The 14,786-nt window shown below is 44.9% G+C and overlaps 5 protein-coding genes across 5 annotated transcripts; 2 read left to right on the forward strand and 3 right to left on the reverse strand.

The window, feature by feature from the left end:
• Positions 1-64: 64 nt before the first annotated feature.
• LOC108084046 (alpha-2-macroglobulin receptor-associated protein) lies at positions 65-1,716 on the reverse strand. Its single transcript, XM_017180064.3, has 5 exons — positions 1,377-1,716; positions 1,105-1,320; positions 832-1,042; positions 414-775; positions 65-355 (listed from the first exon to the last, which is right to left on the reverse strand). The coding sequence occupies exons 1-5, from the start codon at positions 1,599-1,601 to the stop codon at positions 227-229; spliced, it is 1,143 nt and encodes a 380-aa protein (XP_017035553.1). The 5' UTR covers positions 1,602-1,716; the 3' UTR covers positions 65-226.
• An 845-nt stretch (positions 1,717-2,561) lies between these two features.
• On the forward strand, positions 2,562-5,070 carry LOC108084269 (uncharacterized). The gene is made up of 6 exons (XM_017180424.3): positions 2,562-2,922; positions 2,999-3,250; positions 3,319-3,459; positions 3,516-3,655; positions 3,725-3,855; positions 4,009-5,070. The coding sequence occupies exons 1-6, from the start codon at positions 2,677-2,679 to the stop codon at positions 4,467-4,469; spliced, it is 1,371 nt and encodes a 456-aa protein (XP_017035913.1). The 5' UTR covers positions 2,562-2,676; the 3' UTR covers positions 4,470-5,070.
• On the reverse strand, positions 5,048-8,972 carry LOC108084270 (GTP-binding protein Di-Ras2). The gene is made up of 5 exons (XM_017180425.3): positions 8,857-8,972; positions 7,772-8,092; positions 7,525-7,710; positions 7,397-7,468; positions 5,048-7,156 (listed from the first exon to the last, which is right to left on the reverse strand). The coding sequence occupies exons 2-5, from the start codon at positions 7,940-7,942 to the stop codon at positions 6,884-6,886; spliced, it is 702 nt and encodes a 233-aa protein (XP_017035914.1). The 5' UTR covers positions 7,943-8,092; positions 8,857-8,972; the 3' UTR covers positions 5,048-6,883.
• Positions 8,973-9,225: 253 nt separating this feature from the next.
• MtnA (Metallothionein A) lies at positions 9,226-9,797 on the forward strand. The gene is made up of 2 exons (XM_017180122.3): positions 9,226-9,381; positions 9,542-9,797. Exons 1-2 carry the CDS (start codon positions 9,360-9,362, stop codon positions 9,637-9,639), a joined length of 120 nt encoding a protein of 39 aa, XP_017035611.1. The 5' UTR covers positions 9,226-9,359; the 3' UTR covers positions 9,640-9,797.
• A 759-nt stretch (positions 9,798-10,556) lies between these two features.
• On the reverse strand, positions 10,557-13,808 carry LOC108084293 (uncharacterized). The gene is made up of 4 exons (XM_017180456.2): positions 13,299-13,808; positions 11,291-11,830; positions 11,034-11,228; positions 10,557-10,971 (listed from the first exon to the last, which is right to left on the reverse strand). Exons 1-4 carry the CDS (start codon positions 13,612-13,614, stop codon positions 10,754-10,756), a joined length of 1,269 nt encoding a protein of 422 aa, XP_017035945.1. The 5' UTR covers positions 13,615-13,808; the 3' UTR covers positions 10,557-10,753.
• Between the last annotated feature and the right edge of the window lie 978 nt (positions 13,809-14,786).

Below are 14,786 nucleotides of genomic sequence, written 5' to 3' on the forward strand. Positions count from 1 at the left end.
TATTTATTCTAGGAAGGATATACTCACTATCGATGTTTTTGCTTCACTTTTCAAACACAAGTACTTCTAATTAAACTTCATGAGATTTTATTTCATACAAATGATATTTGGTATCAAAAACTATACCTATGCTATAAGCAGCTTTAAAGGTTTTTGTGCCTTACACAAAGCAGTTGCACTTAAGTCTAATTGATCGCTTGGCACGTTCTGTGAATGCTGTTTGAGTTTAGAGTTCTGTGTGCTTGAAGATGGTTCTCTCAATGTTCTCCTGCAGCTTCTCGACCTTGCGAGTTTGCTTCTTCAGCTGGTCCTCCATATCCTCGAAGCGGTTACTCTTGTCCTTGTGCTTTTCCTCCTATAAGATGAAATTAACGAGTTTAATATATATATTTTCAATCTCCTCTCGGCAATACCTTATATTTCTCCTTGTGAAGAGCATGCTCGGCATGCAGATGACGCAGCTTCAGTAGACGACTCTCAAAATGATACAACTCAGTCTTGATGGACGCCAGCTCCTTTTCGGTGAAGTTACTAGCCTGCGCCACTCGCCACAGACCCTGCACCTTCGGCTCAATGAAATCCTGACTGTGGGGTCCGGAGGACACCAGACGCTCCAATCTATCGTAGTGATCCTTGATGCCCACATGGTGACCGCGCAATGTGTTCAGATCGTTTTCAAATTTCTTGACGTTCTGTGAATGCGTCTTGATCTCATTCTCATTGGCATCGTTCGAGATCAGATTGTAGTTGTCCAGGTCCTCGGTGTTGATGGCATCTTAATGGGAGAAATCAAGGTAATAAAGCAATCTTCTTGTGTTTGCCCAAACTCACTCTCATGCTTGTCAGTGTCCACAGTGCCAATGTTTTCCAGCAGGCTGTAGTACACATCAACCTTGTCCTGGTGGTGATCAAACTCCTGCTTCAGGGATTTTAGCTCCTCCGAAGTAAAGCCGGAAATCTCTGCCTTCTCCCAGAGCCGATTAAGTTTCTTGTCCTTAAACAAGCTCTTGTTTTTGTGGCGTTCCTCGGGATCGTGGAATTTCTGCAAATACGTCCGAATCGTTTAGCACCTGTTGCTCTAGCGGGAAAGGTACCTTAAAGTACCTTAAAGGGCTTGATCTTATCTGGATCCTGCGTCTCATCGAAGTGCTCCAGTAGATCGTAGCTACTCATGATGCCTATTAGCTTCCGGCGCAGCTCGTCGTCCTTCAGACCATCCTTGTCCTTGTGCTGCGAGTTCAGCTGTTTCCACGCAATCTCCTCCTTGTCGTGGATTTTCAGCTCCATATACAGTGACTTTAGCTTGGGCTCCGTCAAACGCTGGAATACGTTATGGAATTTTATATCAGGGATTCCCGACAACTGCCTGCACTCACGTTTTGCGCCTTTGCCCACACAAGATTTAGCTTGGCCATGCGAAAGGGTCGCTGGATGGTCTTGAAATCCGGGTCGTACTTTTCTTGTCGCACTTGCTCGAAATGCTGCGGGTCGTTGGCCTCTCGGCTGTACTTCTTGCTCTGCTTCTTGTCGGCACCAACGCCCTGCGAAGCCACCAGCAAGGCAAGGGCAAGCACTGCCAGTACCGGTCCTGGCTTAATCATTATTATCCTGTGTTCTTTAACAGGATCAAAAGCACATGCAAATTTTTCGGTGCTGACCTGGCTAAACAGTTATTCACAACAAGCCGTGCTGCCAACTTGTAAGGTAAATAGTGGCGAATCCCGGTCAGTGTGCCCAGCTAGTTGAAACGGTATCGCTTTAACCCTTGTGTGTCAATTAAATTATAAAATAGATTTGAAAAATCGTATAATATAGTTGTTTGTTGCTTTTACTCTGAACGCTTACTGTACTGAATAAAAGTGGGATACACTTAAGCAAAAAAGGAAGTTAAATTCGGCAAGCCGAAGTTTAAATACCCTTGCAAATAATACATACGAAACCTTTGAGGAACGAACCCAATTTATTGTTTTTAATGTAGATTTTAGGAATGTCTTTATTTTCCGAGTCGTCTGATTTTAGTAAAATTGAACCCGAAATTCTGAAAAATAACATGAAATGGCCATATCTCAAAGTATATTGACATATGTTGAAAAACGGCAAAGTTGTTATTGATTTTCTAACAATTTTTAGATTGTTCTTATTGAAGCTATAAGATATAGTCTCCCGATCCGGCATATATAGTAGTGAGAATAGCCAGAAGACTATCTGTTTGATTAAGAACACCTTAAAATTGAGCTACTAGATTGTTTCTATACACAGGCATGGCTAGATCGACTCGGCTGTTGATGCTGATCAAGAATATACAGACTTCTAAAACCGTATAACGAAAATAAAAATACCCTGTAAGCATGATACAATTATATAAGGTAGTCTTGTCGGAAAAAATAATTCGGGCTATCAAAATGTAAGTGAGACGGGTATAGCCTGTCGTGTGAGTTAAATGACAATAATATGTGTGCCCCAAACAGGACCACCTTGCATAATTGTATCATGCCAGTAAGGTTGTACAAACAATTCGATAAAAAAAAAAACAAACAATCGATTGCGTTTTATATTTAGCTTTCTAGCTTTGGGCACACTGAACTCCCACCGCGTTACCGCGCCATTCTATTTGCCGTCTTAATTGTAATTATATTTAGCTTGCCTCGCATTTGTTTACTTAAATAAGCCGTGACAATGAGGACAGAGGCAGCGGTCAGTTTTTTCCTGCTGATAATCAACAGTGTGTGCTGCCAGAGCGGCGGCGGCGGCGTTGGTGAAGAGAACTGGGTGGACCCCCACCCAGCCTGGTCCGATTTCCAAATGGATTTGGATTGCAAGTGTCCAGCTGTGGAGCGGTCTCCGGAAGTCGTACTAGATGTACTTGCCCTTACCTACTTTAGGAAGTTTGCCACTCTGCTGTTCCAACGGAAGCGTTTGCAGGTGAGATCGGCGCTCGCCGAGCAACCAAATTTGGTAACATGACGTCATGGGTGTTAACTTGTAATTGTGTAAATAGTTCGACGAAGCGGCTAATGTCTACAAGCGATCGCTGCTGTTCTCACTGCAGCCATCCCATGTGGATGAGCTGGAGAACGCGAGCGATGCCCGGGATCTGGACGTGGTGCTGAGCAAAATACTCGAAAATGCGCAGGCGGCACCATTGTTTGAAGGCGAACATGGTTGCTCCTATACGCACAAGGGGACCGGAGTGTTTGCCTTAATTACGGATATCTACAAGGATTTCGTAGCGCTGACGAAAATTTCCGAGGTACCTGTTACGCCTTTTAGGGAAACTTGACACTTTGGATAACGGACTGCCATTTATGTTTTCCCCAGGTGCAGTTCCTGCTTTTTGTCGGTGTCTCCATCACACTGGGATACATTGTGCGCAGGCGCTACCGTTACGGGATTATAACTATTTTCTTTGGCGGTGTTTTTCTGTTTGGATATCTTCACACCTATTTGGAATGCAATAGAGTAGGTTACCTCAAGTTGTACTTAAACTATCGTTACTCATATGACCTTTTCTAAAGAAACTGGAAGTCGACGCCATGCTTGAGGTTATTGATAATAACCAGGAACCAGGAAGCTATGCGGAAATGTCTTGGTTTTCTCGACTGAAAAACTTTGTGAGCCGATCCTCCCCAGAGGATAAACAAAAGGAGATTATCAGGTGGATTGGCAATCTTTAGACCTCAAGTAAGAGAATGATTAAATTGTGTTTTTGGCTTGTTTCCGTTAGAAAATCTTCAAGGCTCAATCTTGCATACTGCCGGCCAGACGAGGTGTTCCTCATGTACACAAACGATTTGTTCCTTAAGCAGTTGGAAACGTTGTTGGAAAGAGTATCTCATACAATGACGAAACTTACTAGTAAGTGTCCTGTTACAGGGAAAGTTTTAGCTAACTAGGTTTTTTAACTCTTGAGTATATACATATATGAATTTAATTACTTTAAGAAACATTAAAAAAACTGCCTTAGTAATTAGTTCGCAATTTAATAACTAAACATTTTTCATCACACAGCTGGATTGTCGTTCCCCTATAACCTCATTGCTCCGTTGTTCTTGGTTGCCTTGGTTGGATACATTATAAAGCTAACGTTCAAGTACGTTATTAGTCCCAAAGCCTGGGCCTCACTAATCCACAACCGAACCGCCGCCCCAGTTGCCCAGCCTATCGGTGCCAACGAGCCTGTTAGGGACTGTATATCGGGCGAGAACCTGAAAATGCTGTTAAATGTAATGAACGTCACAAATGTTCAGCAGCAAACGCAGCAGCCACAAATCCTACCCTCAGTTTCGGGCGTCCAGGAGCTAATGGAGCCCCCGAAAACTACTCCAAACCCATCGCCGAAGCAAAAAGGAGACCTGGATGAGAGCGATGGCAACCAGAGTAGGGACAGCAGCAAGAATATGGGCAGCGTTCATGAGGAGGAGGGCTTCACGCTGGTCGATGATACCGAGGATGATATCGAAACGGTGTAGCCGCACGTTAAAAACCCCCATTTTGTATTCATTTTTCTAGTGTAATGCCCGTGATTTTTACCCACTTAAGTAGATTAAGTCAAATGCCCAGCCAATAATTTAAATTTTTTTATCGATTTGATTTGTCATAGTTAAATTTTTATTTAAATTATTTTGCGTGTTGTCATTTGCACGATAAGTGTTATTAAGTTAAATCTTCAACAATAAGATCATTTAAGTAGGCCACCGAACTGTATATATTATGCTGCCGGGCCCTTCAAAAAATCGGATATACTCTATGTAATTTGTTGATCCTTTTTATATTTACAACGTGGCGCTCAGGCTATTATCGATTATCGTCAGTATATATATATATATTATAGCAGTGGGCGCTCTGTGGGAGTTGCATATTAATTGAGTGTAAGCGATAATTAAATATTCGGTTTGTCGAATCTTGTAAAATCTAGTTCAATATGTTTACAACTAATAATATATATTTAATATACATGTGTATACATCTATGTATATAGATCTATATGGTGGTGTGTATATATATTTTTGTAAGAAAAAAATTAGAAAAGAACCTCGGTGTAAATATATTTATTCGTTGTATTTTAAATCATGCACCTAAAATGTATTATGCTTTAATTACAATCCATTCGTTATTATTATTATTATTATAATTGTTATGCAACTAAAGTATCGCATCAGTGGAATGCATTGTGTCTGCAATATGTCACCCAATACATATTCTGAATGGCCAAAAACTCAGCTTGCTGTCTCCTAAAACTAAAGCTAAAACTAGGAAAACACGAAGCAGAACCCAAAGCACAGGCAAAGGCTGACTACTACGGCCACCTACTGTAAGTTTCAACTGAGGCTGGCGGCTGGCACATCTGTGCGCAATAGAGAATAGTCCATGTCTATGGCAAACCGAGAGAATTTATCTAAAATGATTTCACAAATCTTATACGCAAATTGGTCCGCTATCATAATCTTGATTAATAATTTCTCTACTCGAATTCAACAATTTCCCTTTATTAGTTCTAGTGTGTAATTTGTCACCTCCTCTTGATCCTGTTAGCCGATCTGTTCTGTTCTGTTCTGTTCAAGCCAAAAGTAAGTGTCCTGATTCAGATGAGCAACATCATAATTAATGTAATTACGCGTTTAGCAGCGATTAAAGCATATCATTCACTTAGTCTGGTTGGTAAAATTTAAAAAACTAATCCTCTTAATATCAAACAACAGCAAACTATGCGAAACAATTCGTTCAACTCCTACGCCTACGCACAAGCCAACCAACTATTAAAATAACGAATACCACAATTGGGAACGGCTCTTGTTATAAGATACTTATGTATGTGTGTGTTTTAAAAACAGGCAACTTATATATTTCTACACGCTACTGCAAAAATGCACCAAATGCTCTTCAAATATCCTTCGATGTACGTGTGTTCCCTGGCTCACTTGATGAATGCATTGTACTTGAACTCGATTCGGTTCTCTATTTTTGTTTGCCACTAAAATGCTCTTCTCTCTCTCACTGTTTTGTCAATGAATTTCAGCAAATAAGTGTAAAATTGTACATACACATTTAATATAATACAAACGTACACTGCTATCGTCCTGAAGGGGTTTCATGTTCTGCGAATCCTCGGAGGATGCGCTGTATGGGGCATGGCTATGAGTATTTTATACATTAGCTTACATATGTGGCGATCGGGGGCTCGTCTATTATTCCGTCTGTATTATTCTGGTTAGGTGGTAAATAGTTAAACAGCAATGATAGTCGGGGGAGGCATCGGCATCGGCATCGGTGCGTGCTCAGTTGCCCCACAAGAAGTCTTCCGTTGATGGATCCAATGTAAATATTGTATTCGTACCGTTGTCGATACGGATTCTATGTCTTTAAGTAGGTACTTTGGCTTTCGTTAGAGATATATTCATAGTAGTGTATAGCTTTTCGATTGATACCTGGTTATGAATGGTTGGTGGATCATGCAAGTATGTAAACATTTGATATGTATGCCGTTACGTTTCAGATGCGATTATGTGTAAACTTAGGGTTAGTTAGCTTCGTGGTGTGTCCCCTATATTATCGTATGTATTTAGTGTACTCTGTGCAACTAGAAGGATCTGATCTGCTCGAATAGAACCTATATATGCAAAATATACTCGTAATCGTAATTGCATTCGTGGTGTGACTTACATCAGTTCCTAAATACATGTGTCGTGTGGCTGTAACTCTAGATGTGGGCACTGGGCATGGGTGTGGGTATGGGTATCTGTGGTGCGTGGTATGTGGCGCATGGCGCTTGTGGGTGGAAACAGCTCCCCTCTACGCTGCTGCCCCAAGGCGAGTATTTGTCTGTCACCGTCTCCGTTCAATTAAACTCGACGCAATGCGACCCGGGCCGCATGCCATCCGATGCTTACATAACGCGACACTTCTCCTTGGCCCCTCCGCTGGCACTGGCACTGGCGTCTCCGTTCTCCGGAATGGAGCCGTTCGTATCCTTGGACTTCTTCTCCTTTTTCTGTTTCTTTTGCTTCTTGGTATCCAGCTGAAGGGAGACGGTGCGCGTCTTCTCCATGTTGAGCAGCTCCTGGAACAGCTCGGTCACGTTGTGATTCGTCTTGGCGGATGTTTCCATAAAGGATATGCTCCAAGTGGTGGCCTGGGCCTGACCCTCGATCTGGGAGACCTGTGAAAAAATGAGGAAATTTAATGTGAGACGCGTTTTTGTGGTTAATTTTCTTGCATATCTAAGCCAATGAAATCCAAAAGGTCTTATCTCTAACTATCTAAAGTCAATGAAAAGTGTTGGCTTTAGGCTTACGGCAATTTTACTCTTATCGTTAGCTCTTAGTTTTTGGCCACAACTGGATTACTATCATCTATTGCCGCCAAAAACAATGATTGATAGATTCAGTTGGCCGCTTACCTCACGCAATTCGGCGGTCTCATCACACTTGTTGCCCACCAACATGACAGGAATGTTGGGTATGTCCGCCCCCTATGGAAAACGAGAGGTTAGAGTTCAGTCTGGGTTTTTCAGGGAAGCTCCCCCACCTTTAACTCCTTGATGAGCGCCCAGATGGGTCGCAGCTCCTCCAGACTCTGCTTAGAGCAAACCGAGTATACCATTATGAAGGCATGACCCTTTGAGATGGACAACCGCTGCATGGCCGGAAACTGATGCGATCCGGTGGTGTCCGTGATCTGCAGGGTGCAGATGTTCTTATTGCAGCTGATGACCTATGGAATGTGGGATTAGTTGGGCCGGCACTTTACACCTGTAGATAGCCGCGACACTGACCTGCCTGTAGGTGTCCTCGATCGTCGGTATATAGCTCTCGCGGAAGGTACCCTTGATGAAGCGCAAGACTAGCGAGCTCTTGCCAACGCCTCCGGCGCCAAAGACCACCACCCGGTAGTCGTTGCTCTGCTCCGGCGCAGCGCGCGTCACCTGGTTTTTCTGCTCCGTCATCCCGATCCCGGAACGTCGGAACTGGCGGGTATATTATAAGTGGAAACAGCTAGTAGAGATAGAGAGAGAGACACAGCTGGAGCTGGAGCTTGTTGGCTTGCTGTCGGGCGCTGGTGGAATGTTCTACTTGGGCGCCATGCTTTCGTTTATCTGCAACGATTAAGAGCAAAATCAGTTTTTGGCCGAAACGCCCACGCACGCACAAGCATTCCTGTTCCAAGTGGGTGTTGGAGTGGGTGCGGAAATGTGGGGGTGGCACGGCTTCGGGGTCCCAAAAACAACAACAACAAAAAAAAAAGCCAAAACAACCGAAAAAAAAGGGAAACAATGCGTGTGTTACTAATTTTAGCCATGTGCCGCCAAGGAAGGGTATTGATTTTTACATGGCTGCCAGATAGATCGGCATCGCCATCTCCTCATCATCACTATCACAGCGCCGCCACTGCGATTATGATTGCGTTCGGCCGTGCGGTATAAATAGTCCGTGCTTTGATGGCGACCCCGACACCGTCCCAAAGGGGTTTCCTGCCCATACACACACACACACAAACGGACATACGAGGCGTAACTGCTCACTTCCGCTTGATTGTCCTGGTGGCACCTTTTCCGCATACCAACCCTCCTCCCCCTGGACGATTCTTCTCCCTCGTTTTGTTTTCACACTTTTTGTTTTTCCTCCTCGCACACACGCACACACACTAACGCACGCTCACCCACTGGCACACCTCACGCACTTTGCTGTTGATTTTTCCTCGCTTTATTTTGGCTTGGATTTATCGATTTTATCTGCGCTGCACTTCCCACTCGAACACACACACGCACACGCAGAGAACGGGAAAGACATAAAAGTTGCGTGCCCGCTAAGCTGAATTCCCTGCAGGATCAGAGGTACTTTTTCCCGTTACGGTATTTACTTGCATTTCGTTGCACTGGAATTCGTTGCAGGACAGGATCTATTGCCCGATGTGACTGAGCTCTCTGCTGCAGGCCGTCCTATCCACTGCTTCCGATAACGAATCCGGACCCGGACCCGCCCACCCGCCGCCCCCACATACAACGGTAATTCGGCGCCTGCGCCGGCCCCAAAAGTAACGGTAAACTTGGGGCCAAACCACTTATCCGAGACATCAACCGCGCTGAAAAAGCTCCTGCACACGGCTCCAAAAACCGAGGAAAAGCGCCGGCCGGCGTGTGCAAAAGAATTGAATATTGCAAGAGAATTGAGAATTGCCGGCCGTGTGGAAAAACAAAGCCGCGTTTCCAAACTGTATAAAACGGGGGGCATCCGCCCGAATATGCATCAGTTGTGGTCAGCAGCAAAGTGAATCATCATCTAAATAAAAGTAAAAGGCCTACTAAGCCCCAAAGTCTAGTAATTGTGAAGTGATCAAGTTTCAAAGAAACCAAAAAACTCAAGATGCCTTGCCCATGCGGAAGCGGTAAGTTTGGCTTCCTCCTTTAGCTGAGAAAAACATCAAAGTTTTCGATTGATGTTTTCTTAGCTACAATTTCCTTTACAATATCCTTGAAAAATTGATCCTTTAAGGATTTCTTCTTTTATTCAACTTTAATTTAATTCGCAATTCTCTGTTTTTCCAGGATGCAAATGCACCCAGACCAACAAGGGTTCCTGCAACTGCGGAACTGACTGCAAGTGCGGCGGCGCTAAGAAGTCTGCCTGCGGCTGCTCCAAGTGAGCTGGCCTGCGAAGATCTGGAGAAGAATGGCTTAGCCCCACATCTCCGAACTGATTCCCTTGTATTTTTCCACTCAGTCAGCCCCAGTCAGTTGTACTAACAAATGTTTTCTCATTTTCCCTCCATACTATGTTCAATTAAAGAAAATTGAAACCTAAGCTGATTCTGTTCGTGTTGCGCAATCACTCCGGGCTGGGGTATCTTTGGGGCCTTCTAGGTTAGATTCTGCTTTATTGGATGCTCATACATACATATACGTACATACGTGCCGTGGAAAACGGATGGTCAAGTGCTTTCCACATGTGTGCAAACGCGATTTATGATTAAATTCAGTGTGGCAAATATGGTAATCTGAGACGTTTGCTTTTTTTCTATTGTCAGCGTGTGTGAGACGCAGACTGGGGATCGGATTTCAAAGCACTGCGGTTTGAACTTCTGACTTGTATATACGGAATACAGCAGGGGGTATTCAACTAGAGCTTTTTTTCTATTCATTTTCGGCCATGTAATAATGGCTACGACGAGTTGAACACCATTTAAGGTATACCTTTATGTAGTACGTTTATTATCATTAGCAATAATTTAGAGTGCATGCCTTGTAGAGTCTCTAAAAGGAATAGGAATGATAATAGGAATGAATGGTTCCACTTTCTGTCTGCTCTCTGCATCATATCAACTTTATAGCTTGGAAGCTAGGTAAGATTTAAGCTAACAAGAAAGTGCTAGAACCTTTACACCTTACACCTCACAAACTCAAAGTCGTCACCGGAATAAGTCAAGAACAAGAACCCGGACGGATGGGGTAGGGTTACGAGAGACCCCGCAACCTCAGACCCCGCGACCTCCGAGTGTAAGACCCCCACATTACGTGTTATAAGTTCGCTTTTATTTTTGTTAGCTTAGATCTAATACTAGGCTAGGTGAACACACTTATGGAGGATTACGGGGACTCATTGGGGGTAAACCTAGTTCGCAGTATGGGTATATGGAACGTATGTGTGTGAGCATGTCTTCTTTTTGGTTATCAGCGTGGCCAAACAATAACGGGCGGGAGATATCACGGCAATTTCGAAACGTACAAGGTAAAAAATAGTGGGAAACGCGAGTGCTCGGCCTACTTGATAACGATGTTCTGGGCCAGCCGCTTCACAAAGTCCACGTTCAGAAAGTTGGCCATCAAAGTGAGGACAGACTTCTTGGGCGGACGGCAATGCCTCAGGCCTGCCTCCTGGCAGCACACGTTTGGGAAGCAGTCCAGCGTGGAGGTGCACGCCTTCGGGTGCAAGTCAAATATGGGCGGGGGCGGAGCAGTGCACTCCAGGTACTCAGTAACTACAAAAGTAATTGCGATTGGATTTAAGATTCTCTTAGAACGTTAAACGGTTTATACTTACGATAATCAAAGGAACGCTTCACTGGCACTGGCGCCGTTTCAAGTTCTGGCTGCGAGGTGCGACAGTAACGCCTCCGACCATCCGGGCAGCAGACACGGGGCCAGCAGTCCATGTCCGTGCTGCACTCCTGGACATCCCACCAGAGCTCGGCCAGCGGTCTGCTGGGGCACTTGCGAGGTATCAAACCCAGAATGGCTGTACGAAGGAATAGGTAGATTAAGGTGGTAAACTAACTACCAGGTTACTTATCTACTCACGTGCATGTGGAGTCTCCTCCAGGGGCTTAGGAACCCCCGAAACACAGCTGCTTGCTCCGAAGATGTCACAGCACAGCTCATCGCGCTGCCAGACGGAGCAGTCGCGGTCCGTCTTGCAAATCTTGGGAAAGAGCTGAAACCGCACCTCGTTCTCACGCGGACAATTGAATCTCAAGCGAAGCTCAGCGGCCGCCCGTTTGCCCTTTTCCTTGTCCACGTCCTTGTCATCTGGACTCGGAAAATTCAGGGTGGGCAAGGCAATTCGAAAGGGTCCATCCGTGAACGGTTTCAGTGTGGTCGTTGTGGTTGAGAACCTAGAGGTCGTTCTAGCTGTTGTGGTGGAGCTCAGTCCTCCACCTGGTGGCTTCCTGGTGGTCTTGACTTGCTTCCGCTGGCTAGCCTTTTCCTCCTTCGGACTGAACTTCTTGGGGGGATGGGGTTGCTTGGTCGGCGGACGCACTGCCACCAGACTCTGCTGGCCAAAGCTCCAGAAGTTGGGGCTGAAGAAATTAAAGCCGTTGGCCAGGCTGGGACGCGGAGCTGGGGAATGTGGAAAGTGGGTTAGCTGTGTGCTCAGTGGCCATTAGTGTTTCTGCTCCAAATAGCAGACATTACACGTCAAGTAAAGCGCAGTTCCCGCCGCTCATAAAGAGCGTTTGTTTCATTATTCAGTCAGCAGAAAGCTGGCATGAATGGTGGATTAACCAGTTGCCCCATGCTTTCCACCCACTCCACGGGACCGCGTTCCCATCGCAATTACGTGCATCGCTGTTGCAACAGCAGCTCGGACCCCGGTGAATCACCTTGCGAGATCTCCTAAGCCGGCGGAGAGCATTACCCCCGCCCCTTAGTGACACTTACTCAGAAGACGGTGCTTTAAATTTCCGAACCATAAAACGGGCTAATGGCTAGCCAAGTTCAGGGTGCCTTCAATTAGGCCTGCCCACCCTAAGCCAGATTACGACTTCATGGATTCTAAACCGCCGGGGTAAACGATCGTTATCATGCAAATTACCAAAGGCCTAGGCCCCAATAATTCGCGGCCTTGGGTCCAACTCTCTGGCTCGGATTTAGCCAAGGTCTCCTGCTGCTACTGCAGCAGCAGTCGATTTGAAAGCTCCGCTGCTCCAGTTATCGACGCTCCACACCTAACCTATGCACCTATGTGGACGTTGGCGAACTCCAAACTCCAGACTGCAAACGGGTCTATCAGGTTTTGGACACTTTGAATACCCAATTGCGGTCAGAGTAATGGAATTGCGAATCCAAGGCAAATCTATCTATCATACTTTGTTGCATAAAAAATAGATTTATTTATATATAATTTTATATAACGTCTGGCAAAAGGGTATCCAAGTCATTACAAGTTCAGTTAACTCTTCATATATAAAACTAATCATAAAGTTGTTTTAACAGCTTATTTGAAGCTTTGAGACAATGAAAATGTCTCAAATATTTCACAGATGTTTTGTAGATACATATTATAATTGAATTTAAAACTGCCTTGTATAAAATTTAATTAAAGCTGGGGGACCTTTTAAAGAAAAGATATACGTATGACTTTTTATCAACTCCAAACTCAGTAGTATCATAAAAAAATAAAAAAAAGCAAGTCATCATAGAAGTCTGAAGCCCTTTAGAGGTAAACAATGGGGTATCCCCGTCTCTGCTGTTTTCATTTCACTTGGTTTCAGACTTTTCGCACTTCTTCGTCGTTTTTGCATTAGCCATATCAATCTTTATGGTCGAAACCGAAGCTAGGTCAGTGCCAGAGCCAGCATCTTCGACCAGTTTGCCTGACATTCGAACGTTTACTAAGCCAAAAGCAAGACACACATGGACAAAGTCTAGTTAAACCCGGCAAGGAGCTAAGATCTCTAAGGATCTTTAAATTATAATTTAATTGTAATAAGTAAGTTTACACTGTGTTACTTTTTATCAGATTAGATCACTTTGATTTGATTTTGTTCCTCATTTTTTGTAATTATCATTTTTTCTGTGCACTCACTTGTCGTTGTGGAAGTTGTGGTTGTGGTGGTTGTTGTACTCGTAGAAGTAGATGTTGTTGTGGTTGTGGAGGAGGCAACGGGCCTGCGCCGGCGCACGATCTGCGTACGCTTGCGCTGGTTGGATGCACTCTGCTGCTGCCGCCTGGGCTGATCCACTCCCACTGTCGCCTGCAGCTCTCGTGCAGCTTCATTGGCTGGCAGTGGAGCTGGGAGCGGGAGCTTATATTGTGCAACCCCGCGGCCAGCAGATGCCTTAGCCGCAGTTGCAAAACCGATGGATACGGCAGCTAGAAGCTGCAGCCACAGCAGTTTCATAGCGTCTGGATCTCTTTTTGGGGGCCACTGGTCCAATGACCTCACTATTGGGAGCGACTGCAATCTGTGGCACCTGCGGACAGCTAATCAGTCATCATGGCTAGCAGCGAACACGGTGGAAATATAAGCTGGCTGGTGGATTGGTGTTAAAATTTAATGTTGGGCAAGCGCGACAACGTTGTTAAGGCACCGAGCGACCGCTTCAGACTCCCAAGCTAAATTGGCGAATGTGCAAAACCGAATTTTCGGCAGCGGAGCCGCCAGCTGAGATGGAGCGAATCGGTAGCTAGCTAAGAGAGCTAAGCGGGGGCTGACCCGCTCTTTAGCGGCGCAGTGGGGCAGGCCCCAAACTGGTTTTGGCTTTCGGCCTAATGGGCCTTTAGCTGGCTTCCACTGCACTCGCTGCGCGGATCGGATCGGAGCGCCGCTGGAGCAGCGTTGATGCAGACGCCACTAACCCACTGTCGTAGAAATGAGGAAATGCAGGCCACGGCGCGCAGGAGATTGCTTCCGGCTTTCCAAAAGGACACCATCAATTAAGAATACACAATCTCTTGACAAGTTCGCGTGGGATTCATGGCATGTAACAGAGCTGGCCGTTGAGCAGTAAAGGAGATTGGAATTTAAATTATGAAGCATTTTTGGTTTACAATCCAGATACAAAGTACCTATAAAACAGAGGTATTTATAGACTCAAAAGAAAATATGCAATTCTTTCTTATGCTAGTACTGGCTTACTTATAAATAAGTAAATCTGGTGGCAAACACATTGACGGCCCACACCCAGATTCCAAGCTATTAGCCAATCCGCCCATTAATGTTTATTACCTATTAAAATTGAATACCGGCTTTGCATAAAAGAACCTGTTAATACCACAGCTAATAGAGAAAAACGTAGAATTTGCAGAACTTTTTTGAAATGCTGAATTGTACACAAAGATAGCCGCCAAGTCAAGGTTTTCAGTTATTTCATGAGCTCAATTGTAACATGAAAGTCACCGCTTCAGTTTTCAGCCCGCCAAAAGCGAACCATTAAAATCTGCATCTGCGAATCGGCACTGCAAGCAAGGAAAGAGTTAGTTTTGTTGGGGATGATCCACTCGCTCTCTAGCTTCCAAAACCGGTTGTTTGCTAAGCTTGCTGCCTAATGCAAATTTAGATGACACTGATTG

This window comes from Drosophila kikkawai, chromosome 3R (genome assembly GCF_030179895.1).
Source record: "Drosophila kikkawai strain 14028-0561.14 chromosome 3R, DkikHiC1v2, whole genome shotgun sequence".
NCBI lineage: Eukaryota > Metazoa > Arthropoda > Insecta > Diptera > Drosophilidae > Drosophila > Drosophila kikkawai.